This window comes from Citrus clementina, unplaced genomic scaffold (genome assembly GCF_000493195.1).
Source record: "Citrus clementina cultivar Clemenules unplaced genomic scaffold, Citrus_clementina_v1.0 scaffold_5, whole genome shotgun sequence".
Taxonomy (NCBI): Eukaryota; Viridiplantae; Streptophyta; class Magnoliopsida; order Sapindales; family Rutaceae; genus Citrus; species Citrus x clementina.
In genome coordinates, this window is record NW_006262201.1 from 16,138,236 (window position 1) to 16,162,824 (window position 24,589).

Genomic DNA, 24,589 nt, shown 5'->3' on the forward strand with positions numbered 1-24,589 from the left:
ATGAACCCAAGCCCCCTCATTTTGACATTTTTCAAATCACATACAAAAGAAAAACCAAACAAACAGAAACCCTTCACCTCTTCAACCCAAATGGCCGGCGGTGGCCGTCCAATAAACGTGCTGAACGTGGCCGAGAAGCCTTCGGTGGCGAAGTCGGTGGCCGGCATTCTCTCAAAGAACCAGGGCCTCCGCATTCGTGAAGGGCGGTCGCGCTACAACAAGATATACGAGTTCAATTACTCAATTCGAGGGCAGCCATGTCACATGCTGATGACCTCCGTCACTGGCCATCTGATGGAGCTTGATTTCGACGAACGCTACCGCAAGTGGCACTCTTGCGATCCCGCCGATCTCTATCACGCCCCCGTTCGTAAGCATGTCCCCGAGGTAACGCGTGCTTTTTAGTGTATTTTTCGAATAATTAGTTGTTAAGTATACGAGTGGTTGATAGGCATTAACGGTCAATTAGAACTATTTTAGTGTTTAAGAAACACTTAAGTAGCCCTACTTTCTTTTAAAATTCTGCCGAATCATTCAAATATGTCTCTGTTAATCACATGGGGACTGGAATAATATCGAAATTTTGTTTGAAATCTCTCCTGGATTTCTAAGATTTGTCAAGATGTTAACCTTCGTACTTATTGGCTACTTTTAATTTACTCTTTGATAAAATGAAAACTTCCAATGCACTCCCAAAATGCTGAAAACATCAATCTTAACCCCATTTTCCCCTCAAAAGACAACAATTTTATCAATGCAACCTCGTTTACCCTAATCTTTGAATGGTGAATCGGGTGCATTGATGTTTTCATAGATTGAAGGTTAACATTTTATTTTAACCCGTATTTGTGTTCAAATTGTTCTGATTTTTATGTGCTTCACAAAAATATGGGCAGATTTTAACTTTTTGATTTTCCTTGATGCTTGTCTCTTGATCTTGTTTGTTTCATTAATCGGTTTTAACTATTAATTTAAATAGAATTTTGATGATGTAGGACAAAAAGGATATTAAGAAGACATTGGAGGAGGAAGCTAGGAGGTGTCAGTGGCTAGTTTTATGGCTTGATTGTGACAGAGAAGGAGAAAACATTGCATTTGAGGTGATTGAAGTTTGTAGAGCAGTAAATTGTCATCTAGTCTTACGGAGAGCACGGTTCTCTGCTTTGATTGACAGGTTTTTAAGTCTGACATTTGTTGCTACAATTTCCACCTACTTTCAAACTTAAGGTTTTCATTATGTTTGGTTCTGTAAATGCCAGGGAAATTCATCAAGCAGTGCAGAATCTTGTTGATCCTAATCAGTGGTTTGCTGATGCTGTGGATGCTAGGCAAGTGAGTACCTTTACTAATGCTTTATCGGTTTTGTTCTGGTTCCAGTGAATTCAGTATATAAGTTTCCATATGTAAATATTTATGACGAGACTCCACTTCTGGTAGAAAATGGATATTGTCCCAACCATCACAACTTTATTATATTGGATATATTTCTTTTGTTAAAGTTATTCTTAAATTAAATAACCTTCTCAGTAAGGAAATGCATGCTGATTTTTATACTTATCAACTTTCTATAGCTATTTGATCCATTGATCTCGTATTCAATATGTAGTAAAATATTAATTTTGAGCACCACTTTCAATGACATACTTGTTTTTGTTTATTATGAATTTAAAATGCATCTGAAAATCACAAAAGCCTACAATTGGGTTCTAAAAGCTGATCATTCTGTAAAATGGTATTAGAGGGTTTAATATGAAAATGTTTTACATCAGCTGGATTATTCATGAACAAATCACAGCAGTCTTTTCAATTCATACATTCCTATGTATGTGCACATTGCCATAATATGCTTATACTTATTTTTCTTCTTTATCATAAAAAATGAACTAATCTTTTGAAGTTTCACAGGAAATTGATCTCCGGATTGGTGCTTCTTTCACCAGGTTCCAGACAATGCTTTTGAAAAATTTCCATATTGATTCTGTTACAGATGACAGAAATCTTGTCCTAAGTTACGGCCCTTGTCAGGTATGCTGAAGTTGACTTCATTACGGTTTGTAACACTCATTGATCTGCATATCCTTGCATGTATTATTCACGTATTCATTTTCATTTTCCTGCAGTTTCCTACACTTGGCTTTGTCGTTGAACGTTATTGGGAAATACAAGCACATGAATCAGAAGAGTTTTGGACAATCAACTGCTCTCACAAATCAGAGGAAGGCACTGCTACTTTTAGTTGGATGTAAACTCTGAATTCTTTTGCAGTCTCCTTTTTGAGTTATATTACTCAAATGTTTGAAGCTAAAGACATTCTTACTTTCCAGGCGTGGGCATCTATTTGATTATACTTCTGCAGTTATAATTTATGAAATGTGTGTTCAAGAACCCACTGCAACTGTGAGTCCTTTTCAAATATTCTTCTTCAGAATAATGCTCATTTGCAGATATTATTTACTTTAATTAGCCAACATTTATTTGTCTTATTGTCATTCAGGTTACAAAGGTTAGACAACAGGAGAAGTTGAAGTACCCTCCATATCCTTTAAGTACCATTGAGCTTGAGAAACGTGCTTCTCGTTACTTCCGTATGAGTTCTGAACATACCATGAAGGCAGGACTAAGCACTAGTCTTCTTGTCATATTTTGTTTGTGTTTCTATACTTTATCAGTTCAATAAATCTAGTCCATTCTAGATGTATGTTAAGACAAATGCAAGAATTTTCACATCCTTATAATTGCTTTGAAGCTGCGCAAGAAAAATTAGGTATTGAGCAGCTTATTTGACCTTAAATTTGAGCTCCGGATTTTGAACTTTGATTTGTTCTCCACTTTTCAGAAATATAATTAATCGAAAAAACCTTTTTAACTTAAAATTTAAAGAAATTTATAAAAGTGTATGTATTGTAAATTACAATCTCAGATCTGTTCAGGTCTATTCCTTGTTTAATATTCATGGGTGGATGTAGGAGGTTTCTACTCCCTACTAGTTCTGAAGGCTTATTGTCAGATAGGTCTGGCTGCTCATTAGATTTCTATTGCATGTGAATAAAACTCTACTTAGTGGCCCTCACTGTTGCTTCCAGAACAACGTAGTATGTTTTGGAGTTGGGATATGGAGTAGTTCTGCTGCTTTTCCCTCTTGACTGACGAAAAGAAGAAGACAAATCCGTCCTTTGCTTCTTGTTTGATATGTTTTGGGAGCTCAATATTAATAAGAAATTCAATTTCACATTACTGTTGTTTCATTGACTTGATTTGCTTGTTATTTTACACATTTAGTCTGAAACTAACTTTTTTGTTTCCAAAAATTTTTATTGTTTATAGGTAGCAGAAGATCTATATCAAGCTGGTTTCATCAGCTATCCTCGTACAGAGACTGACAGCTTTTCCAGTGGGACTAATTTGCATGTTGGTAACTTTGTCCCCTACTATTAGATGCGTGCATCTTTTTTCTTGAAATGATTATTTGAAATCATATTATCGTGTTAGAAAATAGTTTGGATTGCTATTTGTTAAGAGCAATAAACACGTGGAAAATAGAGGAAATGAGGGGAGGAACCTGGTTCTGCCGTGCAGAGACTGACAGCTTTTTCAGTAAGACTAATTTGCATGTTGCTAACCTTGTCCCCTACTATTAGAAGCGTGCGTCTTTTTGCTTGAGATGATTATAGGTACATGTAATATCTTGTTAGAAAATAATTTGGATTGCTGTTGGTTGAGAGCAATAAATATGTGGAAAAAAGGGAATGAGGGGAAGAAACATATGCTTTAATGTGATTTGTGCAGCCTATTAGAGCTTTATACTATTGTTTGAGTCCATTCCTACAAGCATATATGCTTTTAGGTAAAGTGATAACTTAACTTGTTTTCTGAGCTAGTTTTGACCTAGAGGTTTCATGTTTGAATCACCTTACGTGATTGCATTTATCTCTTTCTGTCTTTTGTCTCTATTTGGGCATGATTCATGCAGCAAGCCTTTTGGCACCAGTATTGCATGCAAGTGAGTCTATTAGAGTTTAAGACTATTCTTTGGGCCTGTGCCTATAAGGTTTAGCTTTTAAGTCAATTAGTAATTTCACAACCAAAGAGAAAGGAATAAAATTTGAAAGATTTGAGTACAAATACAAAGAAGAAAATAGTAAGAATTTATATACTGGTAAATTGTTGGGGATATATGTATATATTAGATATTATGTAAAGTGAAACGTTAATTTTTCTATATTTGGCTACAAGCATGCCTATAATTAGATGTTGGAACTTGCGTCTCTCTAATAGCGTAAGACATAATAAATGTAAACTTTATAAGCCAAGACAATGATAACTGAATCAGTGAAGGACTGAAAACTTAGTACGATGATTGTCAGTATTTTTTTGACTCTCCCTGAGAATTGTCCTATCACTGGAGATGTCAGTTTCTTTAAAACTGGAGAGATCTTTATTCTTCTGGCTAAATGTGTCAATGCCATTGATGTACATAAGAACTATGAGAAGTATCTTGTCTTGTTCGTATTTGTGTTTGCAATTTAGACACAATCAAAATAGTGTCACTGACATGCTTTTGTTTAAGAGAATCACTTGGATGGAATAGTTTCTTTATAGTTTAGAGAGAATTGTAATTGTTCACTGTAGAGAACCACCTGGAAGGAAGTATTTAATCTCCTGGCCCATTATTGTTATTGTTAGGCTTGTATTCCCTACCTCTATCTGTAGCAACTATCTATCCATCAAATGCTAAATTGTTAATCCCTGGTATAAGTTTTATTTTTCTTATTCGACGTCTCTCTCTTTCTTTGTTAATACAAAAATAGCAATATCTCAAGTTTGATTCGCTTCCTTCAAAGTTTCCTTTTCTTATCTGATGGATTACTCTCTATGTTTGATGACTTCTCCTGATCTACTTTTGTAGAAGAGCCACTGACATAAAAAGTTTTTCAACTAGTTAAGGTAATCCAGATGATATGTTGATTTGTCCTGCAAAATATGGTTAATATAATTTGGATCTACTTGATGTCTCTTCAACACTTCAGCTTGTTTTTATTGAAACTTAATTATTTCCTCCTTTCCTTCAGATAGCGGCATAGCATTAATTTATTTATAATCTGGTGTGATCCCCAATTCTCTTAAATTGAGAGTATCTTTTTAATGTATGTATTGTTGTTTCATTTATTTATTGTCTGTTATTACTTAGACATATCTTTTGTATTTCAATATGATTTAGGGAATTGTGCAAGAACAAATAGGGCATCCTGATTGGGGACCATATGCACAGCGGTTGTTGGATCATGCAGCAGGGCTTTGGAGAAATCCTGGTAGTGGTGGACATGATGACAAGGCCCATCCACCCATACACCCTACAAAATTTTCTTCTGGGGAATCTAGATGGAGTCAGGACCACTATGTAAGTCATTATTAATAGATTTGGTGTTCTTGATATTTAGATTTTTGTCTAAGTAAAAAACATCATGGTTTCCTTTATTACCTTTACCAATGTTAATTATTTCCATTTTGTCTCAGAAATTGTATGAGCTGGTTGTTCGCCATTTTCTAGCATGTGTCTCGCAGCCAGCAGTAGGGGCTGAAACTATTGTCGAAATTAATATTGCTGGTGAAGTATTTTCCACATCCGGGAGAGTGATATTAGCTGTGAGTTTTTTGTTGCATTATTCAATATTTCTTGTTAATATGAAAAGGGATCTTGTCAGTTAATACCATATCAATTCAACTTTGAATATGATATGATTTCATTTAGCTGGTCAATGTTTCAAATTTATTTTAAAATTGATAAGTTTTTTGGTTGATTTTCTGTCATGGTGTCAAAGCTTATTTATATGTGGCCCACTTTGTTGATGCCTCCTTACCTTGTTCCTAGACTGTAAATTTTTAAGCTCTTTTTTTTTCCTTTTTCCCCATCATTTCTGCCTTATACTTTAAGTCTTAGAGGATTTGATATGACTTCACAAAAAATAATAGTCCTCCACCTTACACTAAGAAGTCTTTGGGTTGTTTTTTTGTATGTACCCTAACACTAACAACAAATACAGATTTCTATTTAGCAGTTGCGATTATGGCATTCCCTTTGAATGTCCTTATGCTACTGTGATGTGATTTGATAACCTAAAAGTTGTTCTTTTTATCTCCATGATGCCAAGTGTATTCTTTACACAAATTAGATTTTATCAAGGTTGTAATAATCATTTGGGAGACTGAAATGAAACTTAGGGCGCTTTTGGTACTATAAACAAAATAGTGTTTGTTAAAGCCATTTCAAAATTAAGGTGATGTTTTGGAATGTGAGTTTTCAATACTGAAAAAGCATTAGTTAACATTTTTTTTGAAATAAGTTATCTAACTTAATAATAGTGAAATTGCAATTGACACTGTTGTTGAAAGTTAGTAATAATTTAAAAGTTCTTTTTCCATTTCATTGCCTATCTTTTAAAATAGTAGAACAATTTCTTGTTTTGAAATACTAATGTAATAACTATGAGAGCATGTTTTTCGTTTACAAAAGCAGTTTTACAACAATTTATCAAAACAATTTATTTTTCCTGATTTTTGTAAGGTGTAAACAAATAACCACTTTCATTTATCACCCACAACCTCTTAGCAATGTTAAAAGCATGAACCACAACTTTGATGTAGGACACTGGAAATGTAGGTGATCAATACTTACGACATCTTACTTGCATGACTTAGGAAGAATGAGACATGACTTAGGAAGAATGGGACTGAAAAACACTTGGTCTTCTTACTTGGATAGTTGGATTACATCACAAGTATTGATCTGTTCATGAGCTATTGTCCAAGGTTGGAGTTGAATTTTGTTAGGCTGAAGAAGTAGCACCTGTTAATTCAACTGTAGTGTGATGCCGTGGTTGATGAAGATGGAGTTTTGATGCATCAGATGTGTTTGTAATTGTTTTCTTGTTCTTTTGAGTCTTCCTTCTTTTTAGGTGGATGTCTGGTTCACCTGTACCTACCAGATTTATTGATGCTAACAACCTTTTTGTTGTTTCTTATCAAGATAAAGAAATAGATCTTAGTTTTAATTCTGGAGACAATAGCGGAAAATTAGTTCTGTTGACTAATTGTTCTAAAATTAAACTCTAGTTCTTCATTATAACTCATGTTTGATTTACCTTGTGTTTGAAGAATGACCAATGTGTTCTGGCTAACTAAGTTTAGTGTTGTCCTCAAAAGAAAAATAGAAAACAAAGGTCAAATAGTATTGCTAATGGTGCGTTTGGCATTACAGAGTTCATTTTATCTATTTAAATCATCTTTGTTGTTTTTTTACTTTTCCTCTGATACTAGTATTTGACTTGTGTACTTTTTTGTTTGTTCAGAAAAATTACTTAGATGTTTACCGCTTTGAATCTTGGGGAGGATTGGTGATCCCGACTTATGTCCATGGTCAGCAGGTTCGCTACTATTATCTGGACAAATACCAACCTATTTACTGTTCTTAAATAATTGAACATTTTAAACTTTACAAGAATTTTTCATCTTTAATACCAGTTTTTAATGTTCTGAGCACTCAAGAGCTTGTTTCCATTTGTTGTATGTGCTTTAAAGCTTAGATAATCCATGGTATGTACTGATGTTACAGTTCATCCCGACGACGCTCACTCTTGATTCCGGAGTCACCAGACCGCCACCACTTCTTAGTGAAGCTGATTTGCTGAGTTGTATGGACAAGGTGAGAAGATTATTCTCTAATCTGGCTTTATAATATTTCTTGTATTGCTCTCTAAGGTGCATGTTTTTGGTTTATTATTTCATTGTTTTATCAAACAAAGATTATCATAATTTAGAATAAAACCTTTCTTTTGGTTTGTCCATCAGGCAGGCATTGGTACAGATGCAACAATGCACGATCACATAAAAAAGCTGCTTGATCGGTTTTACGCAATAAAGGATGCAAATACTCGCTTTGCGCCAACTAATATTGTAACTTATTTGGCACTATCTGGGCGATATCTTTCTTTGCTTTTTCATTTGTGATCTTCAGCTTATGATCATAGGCTTTGCTTTCTATTTCATGTGTTCATGAACATGTGGTAAAGGATAAGTTGGTAGAGTAGAAGTAAAGAATGGTCAAAGTTTAGTACAGTTCAATATTTCATCAACCCTTTCTTCTTCTTCTTCTTCTCTTTATTTTTATTTTTACCCTTTTTTTTATGTGTGTGTATGTCACTGAATTATATAAATCTTCAAAAATTGGAGTTCTTTAGCATATAAATTGGTCCCTTCCATAGCTTTCCTTGGATTTTGAGGGTACCCCGTGCTTGTTCCTAAGATTGTCTTTCAATATTCTTGGTACTGGGTGTTGATCTGCCTGGAGGGTTTATTCACTAATGAAATGCCGAGAGTAGTTTATGTTATTGACAGTATCTCACTTCATAATAAGGTTGGAACAATTTGTAGGTTAATGTAACTATTTACTTGCTATTAAGCTTTATCAAAGTCATTGCTGTCTTCCTTTTGTGTGCTTGATTAGTGGTTAATTCTTGAGTCGCATTCCCATATATTTGAAAATTTCGAGAATCTTGGAGTTAAAAAAGAGATAAACTAGATAAAATGATAACATCCTGTTTCCAGTGAGTAATTTTCTTTAGTACTCATGATTTTAATGTAATTTCAGGGAGAGGCGCTAGTTATGGGCTATGATGACATGGGGTGAGTCGCTTCATTTCTATGTCTTAAAGATGCTTTCTGAAATCTCAACTTATTTCAATTAGAGAAGGGAGGATGAGGGCTTGGGAATATTTAACTGATTTATTACTTAAGTGGAAATATTATTGTCAGAGTTGCATACCATGATCAGGAATTAGGCGATTCTGATTGCGTATTATAATTTTCTGTAAAACGTGTTATTGCCATTTACTGCATGCTCTTGATTTAAATTGTCACAATTACTTGATAAAGATTATTTTGGCTGTAAACTACCAAACTAGTGTATATTACTGGGAGCTGTGATCTAAACATAGGTGAGCCCATGAAGTTTTTTAGACAAATATTCATCCCCTGCCGAGTATAATAGTATAGTATGAAATGATGTAGCTTACTGTGCAAAATTTTCAATAGCATTTTATAGTAAGAAGGTTTAGTGCAAAAATTTTTAATGTTTGTATCAGTGGTGTGTACTGGCCAATGCCTTTTTGATTTCTATATTGTTCAAATGATATGAAAACTGAAAACCCAGAGGGGAGGGGAAAAAAAGAAAAAGAACAGAAAATGTCATTGAATTATATCTCGCTGACTATCAAAAGTAAAGCGCACCTTGAATTAAAATGAAAATTGTGGCCTTGTATACCTGGAATAGTAGTGTGGGTGAGTGTCATGGTGTGTACTACTTATAAGAGTATTTTGTGAAACTTAGGCATTAAAGATTTCTGGCTTTAATAGAAGACATGATGCTTATCTTCAGTTTATCTAAGACAAGCTACAATGCTGGCATTAATGTTTATTATGCGAAAATTCAGGTATGAACTCTGGAAGCCAAATCTAAGATCAATGATGGAAAGTGACATGAAAGAAGTTAGCGTAGGCAATAAGAGTAAAGCTGACGTTCTGGCAAATTGCTTGCAGCAGATGAAAGCTTGCTTTTTAGATGTAAGATTGGAATTCTGTCAATGTCTTTCATTAATAAAAAAATTAGATCATATAAGCTGTCTTTATTTGGTAAGCCCAGGGCAGCAAATAAATATTATACATTACTTCAATGCTTGATGATTACTCATGACTTGCAATCTTCAAAATGTAGTCCTTCATGCACCTTAGCCCTTTTTTTTTTCTTCCAAAATACTACTTGCATATCCTTGTGTGCATATTTGGTCAATCTCATTCTAGCATCTAACCAAACTAGAACCAATGGCAGGCAAGGCTGAAAAAAGTAAAACTCTTAGAAGCTATGGGAATTTTCTTTGAAAGGTGGTTCCTCTTCCTCATATGTTGTGGATTATATACTTTTACTATTTTAATCCAAGGCTTTCAACTGCAGGTCAGGCGGTGAAGACCAACAGGCGGCGGGAGAAGTTGTTCGTCAATGTGGGATCTGTCAGGAATCAAATATGGTGCTCAAGAAAAGCCGGGTAATAAATCATATGATGTCTTTATATAAGTTAAATAAATAATGAAACTATGGAAGTACTTATAACTAAATATTTTTCATTTCTAATAATACTGCTCTTTTTTCTCCCCCTTAAAATCACCATAATCAAATTGCATACCGCATATAATGTCTTAATGTTATGCATCTTGATTAATTGGATGCTGTGAAATATGTATGTTTGCATCTGTAATAATTTTGATGTGTTTCATAACTGTCTTTATTCCTGGTATTATGTTTCATAATGTTATTTGAGATGGAAAAGAATTGTATATTCCACACATTTCATTGAAATACTGAAGCATATATATACAGAAAATAGGAAGCTATCTTAGGAAACTATACTAATTAGGATCCCTATAATGAAGCTAATAAGACAGCTATATACAACTAATTATATTCTGTAACACATAACTATCTTTATTTCTGGTATTGTATCGAAAAGTTCTGCTTAGTTATGCCATTTTCTACTCTTTACAGGATGGAAATCTCATGGTTGGATGCTTGGCTTTCCCACAGGTTTGTGAACTTGTCTTTTTTCGCATTTGGCTTATTGGGAACAAATGTCCAGAAAAAATAATATTGAAGGACCTCATTGTGCAGAATAGGTGGTTTACTTAAGATAAATGGGTTAATAATTTTTTGGGTTAATAATTTTTTCAACTTCAGTTTATAAGCACGCACTTCTTAAAGATCTGTTTTCTTTTGGGGCAATCTATATATTATATCTTTTGAACTATTTTTTATTTTTTATTATAAACCTGACATGGCCCACTCCTTAAACCGATCCTAGTGTGAGGGGGATTTAACCCAAGACTTCTTGCACCATTCCCAGATGCATTACGACAATGCAGAAAATATATACATCCTTATTGCATGTATGGAATCCAGAAATGCTATATAGTTCATAGTGACAAATAACCAGTCCCCTAAAGCTTAAGGTTATACATAAAGGCTGAGCAACAAATTTACCGAACCCCTTGTACACAAGGCATGCTTATCAAATACATTCAAAACAATAAACAGTACAATAAATAGCAATAAGTATAAATAAAAATACAACTTATTGTTATTCAGTTACTTCATCAGGGGATTCAAACACAAGACTATGTGATCAAGCTTGCTCTAATAACTTGTTAGATAAGCATCCTCAATAAGAGTTAAAACCATTCTCACTGCAATTTCCATTTTACTGTTAAACAAAAATACTTGGTTCCTTCAATGCTTAATTATCTGGTGAAATCCATGTATCACTACTGTAATTTTTGTTTTTTCATATGACTGACTATAACAATTATAATCATACATGTGCTTTATGTTTGCAGTGCAGGAATGCTGTTTGGCTCCCTGGATCTGTATCAGAAGCAGCTGTGACCACAAACACTTGCAACTCTTGCACTCCTGGTTCCTTTTCCACTCTTTATTACTTTATATCTTTGACAATGGTTTTCAGTTCTGTATTCTGTATGCAAGTGTTTGTTTGAGATCATTAACTTGACTTCAAGTACTTATGATGGGTCCTTACCTAATATCTTAAAAGTTCGGATCAAGTGGTTTCACAAACATTGTATCATAATCATTGTCCTGTGTTTGAATCCCTTTTTCAATCCATTACTTTCAAATCAGTTCCCTTTACAATCTCTGGTCATGGTCTTTATATCATAAATTTCCACGTACTTATCTTATACATGTTCTACCTGAAGGAGCCTGGTAGACTTCAAAAACTAATGTTGTGCCCTTACTTAAAAGCTCAAGTCTTTGAGTCCTAGTGATTTTAACTAACACAGGCAAACTTATATAGCCTCTTGATTTGCATTGGAAGCAAACAAACTGCTGTTCTAACTTGTGTCTTATTCTGAATAGTTCTGAATGAAGGCTATGCACCAGAGCACTGTAGTGTTTCCTTCACAAAACTGTCAGTTTATTTATTAAATCATTCTTTCAACTCTTCTCAACATTGGAGCATTCCCAGATATTATCTTAAGGTACAATTGTTGGATGCTTCCGACGGATTTGTGTTTGATACTAAGACACATCCTTAACGACTACACTTTGATGTAATATTGCCTATGAAGTGGATATTCTTGCCCATTTTTAAATAGTTATTTATGATTAAGTTTCTTTAGCATAGTTTTGCTGGTAACTATATCTTCATTGCTAATAGCTAGTTTCACTGCATATTGGTGAGTTTTTTTTTTTTTTTTCCCCTCTTCATTTTGTTTGAGTTTCATATGTTAATAACAGTAAATTGTCTATTTAGGTCCTGTTTACCTGATTCAGTTCAAGTTCCGTCAGCATGAAATACCTCCGGGCTTCAATGTCAATCATTTGGGTATGTGTAGCTCCATGAATCTGTGCCCTCTGTTTCTCTAAATTAAAATATTTTGATCATACTACATGAAAAGGATCATTCTGTTTTTATTTTGAACTTAACCTCATGCTTTAGATGTTACTGGTTATCATTAGCATTATATCACTACGATTGTCGATATGAATAATGGAAATTGTTTTGGTTAAGTTCTAGATATCCTATTTGACACACTTTGAAGTTCATTCCTAGCTCTGAAGTATTCTTTTCCTTGGTTTGTGAAAGACACTTATATAGTTTCCTTTGATAAGAACCTTGGACCATGTAGGATAGTTATTACAAGTTTGTTGAGTCTGTATCTGTAAGTGTGCGTATTTTTTTATTCTTTTTCCTTTTGAAATTTTGAAGATGATAGCTTATACGATTTTAAAGATAATGTTTACATAATTCTTCATCTCTGATCATTGAGTTTCCCATTCAGTTGTATTGGGACCATATCCTCCAATGATTGGTGATGCCATGCAAACTCTTTCTGGCCATATTTTAAACACCTTTAACTTGATTCTGACTACTGCCTAACTATTTGTCCTCTTGATCCATTTGACTGAACCATTTTATCTTCTATTGCTTTAGATTATCTTTGCTTTCCCTTCATGATGTCCTTTATCCGTACATCTCTAGTTTTTCAATGTGCATTTATTTTGTTCAATTTATCCCTTGTGCTTTTATTCATCTGCCTAAATATCTTTTTTTTGGGGGGGGGGGGGGGGGTGATGGTGGAGGCACAAAAACACATGTATAAACTCTCATCCTGTGCAACAATTTTTTTTTTTCATCAACCATTTGCTATTCTTCTGATTAATAAATTTTGCGGAAGTCGAAGTTTTCAGCCATCACTGAAGTTCTTACATACTTGAGCAGGCTGTATTGGTGGCTGTGATGAAACGCTTCGACAATTGATAGAAATCTGTGGAACTGGTTCCCGCATTCCAGGTATTAATGCATGTTTACCTAATTACTTGACACGGTCTATTTATATATGCAAAATTGAATTGCTTTAGTGAAGGCCATGTGCTAGAGGCTCCTTAGTGGTGAAATGCTTGCTAAAAGCTAAAGAACAAAAAACCTCACTGCATTAAACTTGTCTTTAATGCGGGAGGATGCAAATCTTAAAGGCATTTTGGTTTCTCTTGCTGATGGCCCAAGTGGTCATATGCTAACCTCTTACCACATGTGTGACATGTATCCAGCTAGAGGGCGTGGACCCACTGCTTCATCTAATAATGGCCAACAAAGTAACCATAGGCAGCGTGCTTGTATTTACTGCCAACAGATGGGGCATTCTTCAAGTGACTGTCCTTCTCAGTTTTCAGGCTCTCGAAATGCTCGTGCGAATGGAATGAACCCACAAAGTGGTATGACTGCCGAAGTCCTATTTTCTCATCATTTTTTGTAAAGAGTACTATTGATTGCCCAATGCATTATAACACACTCGTATGTCTGGAAACATGACCAGCAATAATCTGCTGGTGTTAGGATGTGATTTAGGTATTTCCACTTGCATTAGATTAAAATTATAATTCCAAAATATCTGAATAGTTAATAAATGTGTGTGAATACAATTTTGAAGAAATAAAATTCTTATGTACTATCTTAAGAAGTATGGTAATATAAAGATACTTTTATGCACACATAGGAAACTCTAGCTATAAAGAACTACGCTTCTTTTTCTTTCTCTTTCTTTTTTTCCTGTAATAATCTACTTCAACATGCTTGGTTCTGACATGTTGAATTGGGCTATGTGCTATGTCAATAGCGGCCCTGTTGTCACAGTGGAGCTCCATAGGCCTCTTAGTTGGAATTCTTAGGTCTTTAAGTAGCTTTTCCGTTCAAAGAAGTTCACGGATAGCATGAGCAGCTGCTCTAAACTCAGCTTCTGCATTACATCTAGCAGCAACAGATTGCTTTTTATTCCTCCAGGTATCAAGGTTGCCTATAATAAAAGAAAAATAACCTGAGGTAAATCTCCTGTCTATTATACTTCCAGCCCAATCAGCATCACTGTAGGCTTCAACCTGAACACTATTGTTGTTTCTGAACCTCAAGCCTTTTCTTGGACTCCCTTTTAGGTAACTGAGAACCCGATAAACCGCCTGAAGGTGTTCTTCTTTTGGAGACTGCATGAACTGATTTACAACATCACTGAATAAGTTATATCAGGCCGGGGGTGAGAGAGATATATTAGCTTCCCAATAAGTTTCTGATAACGTTCTCTATCAACACTCTTGCTTTCTCTTAGCAATCCTAACTTGCAAGTAGGATCAATTGGAGTCTCAGCAGGTTTACACGCTAGCATTCCAGTCTCTTTGAGTAAATCTAGTTTGTACTTCCTTGAGACACTGAAATGTCTTCATTTGATCTTCCATTCCCAAGAAATGACTCAAGGTCCCTAGATCCTTGATTTCAAATTCCCTAGCTAAAAAATTCTTCAACTGCTCCAATTCAACTAGATTCTATCCAATAAGAATGATGTCATCCACACAGACTATTAAATTAGCAAATTTACCATCCCTGGAATGACTGTAGAAGAGTGTATGATCTGCTTGGGTTTGTGAGTATCCACGACTTCAAACGGACTTACCAAATCTGTCAAAACCGGAAGCTAATGCCATATAAACTTCTTCCCTCAGCTTATCATTCACAAAAGCATTCTTCACATCTAGCTGTTGTAAAGACCAATTCAAGTTGTCTGCAAGCGACAAGAGAACTCTGATCGTATTCAGTTTTGGTAGTGGTGCAAACGTCTCTTGGTAATCAATTCCATAGGTTTGTGTGAAGCCTTTAGCCACCAGTCACGCTTTCTATCCCTTAATGCTGCCATTCGCATTTTATTTCACATTAAATACCCACTTCAGCCTGCTGGTGTTTTCCCTCTTGGAGCATCCAACATCTGCCAATGTCACATTCTTCTTGAGCGCCCTCATTTCTTCCAATACAGCATGTTTTGATTCTGGTAACAACCAAAGACTCCCTTATATTTTTTGGAATTACAACGTTGGACAGATTAGTGGTGAGCGCCTTCATATTGGGAGAAAGCCTATAATATGAGACATGTTTAGCATAGGATGCTTAGTGCCAGTCCTAGTACCTTTCCTAACAGCTATGCAAACATTTAGATCATCACAAATGGTATTTGAAACTGAAAGAAATGGTCGACGAGAGTGCGAATCTGAAATACTTGTTGTGTTAGGAAAACATACACTCCAATCTGATTCTTGGTTGGTTGTAGAAGTATGATTTTCACACCTTGATCTTTCCTCCTTGAGTTGACATGATGTTCAGTGCAAGGTTGAACAATTTGGCATAGACATAGGTTGAACAAGTGGTTCTCCTCCTGAATTTGGTTGAGTACAAGAATAAGTAGTGAACTAGAAATGGCCTAATAAAGATGTTCCTTAGTATGTAGCGTCCCTTGAAGAGAATTTTGGTAAAGCAAGGTTGGTCAAAGCATTTTTACCCTTTGGGGTTGGAGAATAACCAAGAAAAAAACATTTAACTGACCTTGGATCAAGTTTAGAGTGATTGTGTTTATGGATGGGAACACACCCAAAGCCCTTCAAGGGTAAGGAAGTGAAAGTCTAATTTGGGGTAAACAGTCACAAAAACACTGCAATGGAGTTTGAAACTTCAAAATCCTAGTACGCATTCTATTGACCAAGTACGAAGTTGTAAGAACATCCTCACTCCAAAGGTATTTGGGAACTCTCATAGTAAACATAATTGCCCTAGATACTTCTAATAGGTGTCTATTTTTACTCAGCAATGCCATTTTGTTGAGAGGTGTCCACACAAGAGGATTGGTGACCAATGCCATTGTCCCTAAAAAAAAGACCATAGAATGGTATGGAAATGTTCCCTCCCATTGTTGGTTCTAGTGATCTATATACGTCTTTCAAATTGAGTTTTAACCATTTTATAATTTTTTTTTTAAATTCCCTCGGTTTTTTATTTTTTTCTCATTGAGTACACCCAACATATCCTTGTGTGGTCATTATGTAATTAGTTGCCTACTACCTGTTAAATTTGTCATTCTTGAAGATCCCAAATATCATTATGAACAATAGAAAAAGGTTTAGATTCCGTATAAGGTTGCAATGGAAATAAACATGATGATAATTTACAACTTTGACATCCTAATAACAAAGGATTCTTATGCTTACCCAAAGAAGGAAATAACTTTTTCAAATACTCAAAACTTGGGTGGCCTAGACTAAAGTGCCATGACATTATTGATTGTCAACAGTTAAAAAAAAAATGTCACTACTACTTGCAATTTGAGGTTGTCTACTCATCAAAATAGTACAGTCCATCAACTTCTTTACCACTGCTGATTGTCATCTCTGAATGCATATCTTGAAGTTTACAGCAGGAATGTGAGAATTGTGCAGTACAATCAGAATCCATAGTTAGCTTCCTAACGGAGAAAAGGTCACAAGCAAGATTTGGAAAATAAAGGACTGATTTTAGAGTAAGATTCTTAGATAAATAGAACCTTTTCCTGCAATGGCAGACAAAGTGCCATCTGCAATCATGATCTTCAAATTTCCCGAACATGGAGTATAAGATGAGAAGAGTTTAAAATGACTAGTTATACTGTCAAAAGCACCTGAATCAATAATCCAAGATATATGAATAGAATCAGAACTTAGGGCTCTAGGAAAGATATCCCTATGGGCAAAAATGCATAAGGAATTTTTAGAGATTCATTAATCAACTTGTACACGTGTTCAAGTTGCTCTTTGCTAAATGGTGATGTCTGATTACCGCTACCTTTGACTAGTGACTGCACTCCTTGGCCCTTTCTCTACAGATTTTTGCCCCTTCCAGTTTGATGGTTTACCATGCAGCTTCCAACATTTCCCTAGTATGCTTTGCCTTGTTGCAAAAATCACACCATATCCCTTTGTTATCTACCTTTGATCTTTGGCTGACAGCTGCTATTCCAGCATCAATAGACCCGCTTTCTGTAGTTGAAACATTAAGGGTGAACTTTCAGGATCCACAGTGGGTTTAGTGGACTTGCTAACATCACTGAGTTCCTACTCTCTTCTCTACGAACTTCTGAAAAACTTCGCTAATAGAGGGAAGGGGTTCTTTGCTAAGAACACGTCCACACATCTCATCCAACTCCTTATTCAAATCTACAGGAAACTCAAATACTCGTTCTTTCTAGAGCATCTTCTTAAATTGAGCACTATCAAAACCCCATTCTAGATTGCAAAACATGTCTAGTTCATGCCATAAGCCTTTTAAATTGCTATGGGACCTGGTTACAGTGTGGTTTCTTTGTTTTTTATCTCATAAGTTTGCAAGATTGCCTAGATCAGAGTAGAGCTCACTCTCTTCATCCTACATTTCTTTTGTAGTTGGCAAAAAAGAAAAGTCTACCCAATCTTAGGTTCCATGGTGTTCACCAACCATGTCATAATCATGGCGTTTTCTGAATCCCACAACAGATAGCCTGGATCAGTCTCTGCTGGAGCTGTTTTGTGAGCCTGTCAAATAACCCATCTTCTCCTTTCCTCTAATAAAGAGCTTCATGGATTGAGACCATTGTAGAAAAGTATCTCCTTTCAGCAAGTGTGAGATATTCTGAAGGGAGCGGATATCTCTTGAACCTTCAGGCTTTGTGGTTCCCCCAGAGATTTCATCATCATTTACAACCAATATTGCCTCCTAAAGAAGAGGAAAGGGAATTAAAGAATTGAATTCATTCTCTACTACTTTTCTTAGTATACATGATACCTATATAAATAGGTAAAATACAAGACACACAAAAGGAAACCAAATAATTACATATTATACTTTCATATTCTATAGTGTACACTACATCTATCATATCACATCTACAACTGTCATATCCCTAATAATATGCTCACAATCCTGACTGAATAATCTCTCAGATTTCCAACATTCCTCATCAAGTTGGTTGGAATATATCTTCCATAGTCAGCTTGCAAATTAAGTAATCGAACTGCCCTTTGCATAGACCCTTTGTGAGAACATCTGCAATTTGCTCAGCAATGGGTATATAAGACATGCAGATCCCACCTTCTTCAATCTTCTCTTTGATAAAGTGCTTGTCAACTTCCGCGTGTTTAGTCCTATCGTGAAGAACCGGATTATGAGCAATTGCAATTGCTGCCTTGTTGTCACAGTGCATTTTCATTGGTAAAGTACTTTGAATTTTTAAGTCTTCTAGTAACCTCTTAATCCACAACACTTCACAAATTCCATGAGCAACTGACCTGAATTCAGCCTCAACACTACTTCTTGCCACTACATTCTATTTTTTACTTCTCCAAGTAACCAAATTCCCACCAACAAACGTGCAGTAACCAGAGGTGGATTTTTGATCAGTAATGCTCCCAGCCCAGTTTGCATCCGTGTAGACTTACACCTGAAGATGTCCCTGTTTTTTAAACAATAGACCTTTACCAGGAGTTCCTTTTACATATCTTAGGATTCTGAACGCAGCTTCAAAGTGTTCTTGTCTTGGTGAATGCATGAATTGGCTCACTCTACTCACTGCAAATGCTATATCAGGTCGCGTATGGGATAAATAGATCAGCCTTCCAACAAGTCTTTGAAACTGTTCTATGTTCCCCACCTTCTCAGCTTTAGCATGCTAGAGTCTCAAATGGGATCTGTTGGGGTTTCAGCTGCTCTACATTCAAGCAAACCTGTCTCACTAAGTCAATAGTGTATTTGCGTTGAGTAACAAATATACCCTCTTTGGACCTTGCAATCTCCATGTTGAGGAAATATTTCAAAGCTCCAAGGTCCTTTATCTTGAAATCCCTAACAAGTTCCTTCTTTAATTTCTCCAACTCACATCTATCGTCACCTGTTAAGATTATGTCATCCACATAAACAATCAAGATGGCTACTTTCCTTCCCTCGAATGTTTATAAAACATAGTATAGTTTGCTTGACTTTGACAGTAGCCATGACCTTTTACGACTTTCCTAAAATGTTCAAACCATGCCCTTGACGATTGTTTAAGGCCGTACAAAGACTTTTTTAGTTTGCAGACTTTTCCTTCACCAAATTTCTTCTCAAATCCTGGAGGGAAGCTCATATACACTTCTTCTTCAAGATCTCCATTCAAGAAAGCATTTTTTACATCTAATTGATGTAAGGGCTAATCATAATTTACAGCTAATGATAAAAGTACCCAGATAGAATTCATCTTGGCAACAGGAGCAAATGTTTCTTGATAGTCAATCCCTTTTGCTACAAGTCTTGCCTTGTTCCTCTTAACATTGCTATCAGCTTTACATTTTACAGTAAACACCCATTTGCACCCTACAGTTTTTTTGTCCTTCGGTAGGCTCACCAACTCCTAAGTACCATTCTTTTCCAAAGCATTCATCTCTTCCATAACTGCTAACTTCTAACTTGGATCATCCAGGGCTTCCTTGATAGTTCTTGGAACAAACAGGTTAGACACATTAGAAGTAAATGCTCTATAACTATTGGACAGTCTATCGTAGGATAAATATTTTGCAATGGGATGTTTGGTACACTCTCGAACTCTTTTCCTAATGGCTATAGGAATATCATGATCTTTTGGTTCAATAATTGAAGGGGATAAAGATGAAGGAAGAACATAAACAGGATTAGGATTAGAAGGAATAGGACTAAGATTGAAATTACCTGAATCACTTGGACCTTTTTCCAAAGATTCTGATTGACTTTGTGGTAAAATGGCTGGCTGGTCTTTATTCGTCTGCCTAGTCCTCTTTCGAGTATAAACCAAATACTCAGGTTCATGAGCATTTTTGTTCTTCTGTAAGGTTTCTCCCCCTGTTTGTGAATCAACTATGTTTGGTAAAGTCTGACTAGGATTTCTTTCGTTCTCCACATCTTGATCAGCCTGTTGTTGTGTTTGTTTTTCAACATCTAGAGAAGGAGATAAGAGAATAGGTTTTGGTAGGGGATCCAAAGTTGTCTGCCAAAAATTTTCTTCCTATCTCTATCTCCCCCTGGAGACAATTTTTGGAAAAATAAGACTGATTTTCTAGAAAAGAGACATCCATGCTTACAAACATTTTTTGTGTTTGAGAATTATAACACTTGTATCCCCTTTCGTTTGGTGCATAACCAATAAAAACACACTTTTCAGCTCTTAGATCAAGCTTGGATCGAAATTTGCTCGGTATATGAACATAGACAGTGCAACCAAAAATTTTTAATGGCAAATCTGAATTAACACTACCACCATAGCCTTGAGCAATTTTATTCTCGAAAGGATTGCTAACAAAATAATAAAGACCATGGACCATTTTAGCACTGCCAATCATCTTCCCCGAGTTCCGGTCCTGAAATTCACAATGAGAGTCAAGAAAGACAGCACGACAATTAGAGTCTTTAGAAATTTTACTAACAAATAACAAATTGCAAGCTAATTTTGGAACATGAATGACAGATTGAAGAGTTATTTGATTAGAAATTTCTATTTGACATTTTCCTACAATAGGTGAAAAACTACCATCAGCAATTCTTACTCTTTCATTTTTATAACAACGTGAATAATTATTGAACAAACTAAAAAAGGAAGTCATGTGATCAGATGCTCTTGAATCAATGATCCAGGGAGCAGGATTTAGACTACAAGATAGAGCATTAGGATTGCTACCTGTTTGTGCAAGAGCCCCACAAGGGGTACTAGATAAAGAGTTGGACTTTAGCAGTTCAAGAAGATGGTCCATCTGCTCCTTGCTGAATGGACTCTTTTCAACTTCATGTGCATAGGAGGTTGCTTGATTTGGTTTGTCACTCGGCTTGTTGCTCTTCCAATTAGCAGGTTTCCCATGGATCTTCCAGTAGTTATCTCGAGTATGGCGTGGTTTATTACAAAAATCACACCATATCCGAGGTTTTTCATTCTGCCTTTGCTGATTGAAAACCTTATTTGCAGTTGCATCTAATGCAACCATGACTGGAGTTCAACAGGGGCAGCAACCCCCTTCTTTCCAAGCATCACGTTCTTGCGACTTTCCTGCCTTCTTACTTCCGCAAAGACCTCATCAATAGCGGGTAGAGGTTGGCGACCAAGATTCCTCCCCCTAACCTTATCAAAATCTACATTTAATCCAGCTAAGAATTTGTAAACACAATAATCTTCTACCATTTTTTTGCGGTGATTGTAGTCTGCTGTTGATTTCCATTCATAGTCATTAAACAGATCTAAATCTTGCCACAGCCTCTTCAGAGAAATGAAATACTTGGTGATGTCCTCTCCTTGGCGAAGTTCACCAAGCTGTATTGTCAATTCAAATATTTGGGACTGATTTCCCAAATCTGAATACATCTGGTTTACATTATCCCAAAGTTCTTTGGCTGTTAGGTAACACATATAATTGGAGCTGATATCTTCCTCCATGGAATTTACTAGCCATGTCATCACCATAGAGTTTTCAGCATCCCAAGTTGCATAAGATGGGTCTTCTTTTGCTGGTTCCTTCTTATCTTCAGTCAAATATCCCATCTTTACTCGTCCCCGAACATACATCCGGACAGATTGGGACCAACGTAGGAAAATTATCACCATTCAGTTTGATATTAGTGATTTGGACAGAGTGAGAATCAGAAGTAGGGACATGGGTTTCTATGGTCGTCAATGGGGTGGTTCTGAAAGTAGATGCAAATGTAGTTTCTAACATGGTGGAGCAACACTAGTTCCCCTTTTTATATATATATATATATATATATGTAAAAGTCAGAGAATAAGTCCCTGCTCTGATACCATAAAGAAGAGGAAAGGGAATTAAAGAATTGAATTCATTCTCTACTACTTTTCTTAGTATACATGATACCTATATAAAGAGGTAAAATACAAGACACATAAAAGGAAACCAAATAATTACATATTATACTTTCCTATTCTATAGCGTACACTACATCTATCATATCACATCTACAGCTGTCATATCCTTAATATTATGCTCACAATCCTGACTGAATAATCTCTCAGATTTCCAACACCTCCTAACAGCTATATCGTCCCCTCCCAAAACGCCAGGGGGGGGGGGGGTGGGTAAGAATAGTCTCTTATAATCTGGTGAACAAACCAAATTTTTTTTTTAAAAAAAAACACTGGTCTTCAACAGCCAGCTCTGATACCATGAACGCAGTTTTGAAGAAATAGAATTCTTATATACCATCTTAAGAAATATGGTATTACAAAGATATATTTATACAACCTAAGAAACTTTAGCTATAAACAAGGACTCAGCATCCTGAACAGATAACATCCTGATAAATAGGAAACAAATATTTAAAATACAAACTATAAAGATAACAGCAAGCTTTAAGTTTGAAACAAGAAGTCAAATGAAAGTTGTCTACAATATTCCTTCAAAGGGAATTGAAACAATATTTCTTTAATTGAAGATATGATATAAAAATTTGACAACTGTTGTGTAATTATGATGAAAACCTATGTGCAAATTTTCAATGCAAGTTCAATCAAATTTAAAAGATATTTCATCTAGATAGTCTTATTTATGTTTCTTGGTTTTGAAGCCAGATTTAGTCTCCTTCCCATCTATATGAACTCAAAATAGAGCTGTGTTGCTTGAGGCAATGGTGATTGAAACAGAAGTTATTATAGATCTTTCCTCCTATCTTGCTTTCTAGTTTTCTTGTTTTTCTCTTCTTCTCCCATCTTTGTTATTGTAAAAGAACCTCATCCCTGTCTCATGACCATACAGGCCAATCTTTGAAATCATATTCCCTACAGGCCAGGTTTAATTTTACTGTTGTATATATTTTTGTGGAATTTTAAGTGTTTAGATTTATGATAAAAGCTTCATTAGATTTGTTTGACATAACATTATATCTGATCTTACTCTTTCTTAAGCAAACGCTGGTTTCGTTTACATTTATCTCGGAATCTTGTTACTTGCGTTGGCTCCTAAATTGTGTGTTTATGAGTTGCTTTTGTACTCTATATCTAGCTGCTCTTAGCCAGTACTTTCAACTGAATTCGTAGGGTCTCACAATTTTCTTATTATGCAGGAGAATCATCAATACAGTGTACCACATGTGGAACCCCATGTGTGCTAAGAACAGCTAATACAGCAAATAATAGGGGAAGAAAATTCTACTCGTGTTCTTCACAAGAGTGCAACTTCTTTGTGTATGTATAGTTCTACTTCATCATATTGATCTGTTTTAGGCGGTTATTTAAACTGGGCTCTTATAAATCCATTTGTGTTCCTCTTCTACTATTTCATACATCATCTTTGCTCTTCTTTACTTCACCCTTTTCTAATAGCTTTTTTCTATACTCCTATGCAATAACTAATTTAGCATCATCGATAGTTTTATACAAAGATGTGTGGCTGTGGGGAATTAAATTGGCATTTAGTGCTTGTTATGATTGACACATAAGTAGGTGTAAACATAAACAATTATCATGTTGTGCTTTACTCGGATGATTCTTTAACTAGGAAATGGTTTTAATGGACATAAATATCTACACAGCCACAGAGAGAGATCTTGCCTATTTGTTGCAATCTTTTGTCCATTGACTGAATCCTATTCATTGTAATCAGATGGGAAGATGACGCCAAGAATGGCACCAGAAGAATGCCACAAGCAGGCGTCAGTGGATCGGCATCCAATCCTAGCCAAAGGGGTGGCCGGGGCAGAGGTGGCCAAAGTAGAGGACATAATACTGGTATGACTTTTGTATCAGCAACTGGCGATCCTATTTCTGGTAGAAGGTGTTATGTCTGTGGTGAACCATCACACTTTGCAAATGCATGCCCAAACCGTGGTTCCTGATGCCAACGAAATAGATTTCTTCCGGTCTCTATACACTTGTTAAAGATTAGTATTCTCTATTATAGAAATGAGTGTCATATCCAACTATGTTTGTGGCTCTTCGATTGTCTTCTTGTAAATAATACCAAAACTTGATTTGCATTGCCTAGAAACTTATGTATTGGTAAATTTGTTCAATGTTATTATATTTACAGCATGTATTGAAAGCCTTTGGGCTTTTCTCACCTCCCGACTATTAGATCGCCGTGCATTTAAGGAGTGTAACTCTCGGCGTTGGAGAAGAATCTTATCATAACTCTTCTGCTGAAGTAAAT

At 35.6% G+C, this 24,589-nt stretch overlaps 1 protein-coding gene across 2 annotated transcripts; it reads left to right on the forward strand.

The window, feature by feature from the left end:
- On the forward strand, positions 1 to 24,589 carry LOC18041539 (DNA topoisomerase 3-alpha). 2 transcript variants are annotated; one of them, XM_024184856.1, is made up of 24 exons: positions 1 to 387; positions 996 to 1,174; positions 1,260 to 1,332; positions 1,906 to 2,025; positions 2,121 to 2,242; positions 2,325 to 2,397; positions 2,495 to 2,611; positions 3,325 to 3,408; positions 5,219 to 5,398; positions 5,515 to 5,643; positions 7,347 to 7,421; positions 7,610 to 7,699; positions 7,846 to 7,950; positions 8,645 to 8,679; positions 9,486 to 9,615; positions 9,881 to 9,933; positions 10,004 to 10,094; positions 10,592 to 10,630; positions 11,437 to 11,515; positions 12,372 to 12,443; positions 13,341 to 13,412; positions 13,670 to 13,834; positions 23,505 to 23,625; positions 24,044 to 24,589. In XM_024184856.1, exons 1-24 carry the CDS (start codon positions 1 to 3, stop codon positions 24,273 to 24,275), a joined length of 2,823 nt encoding a protein of 940 aa, XP_024040624.1. In that variant the 3' UTR covers positions 24,276 to 24,589. The 2 variants fall into 2 exon arrangements, with proteins under 2 accessions (XP_024040624.1, XP_024040625.1); XM_024184857.1 differs by having other exon boundaries at positions 43 to 387; positions 2,495 to 2,503.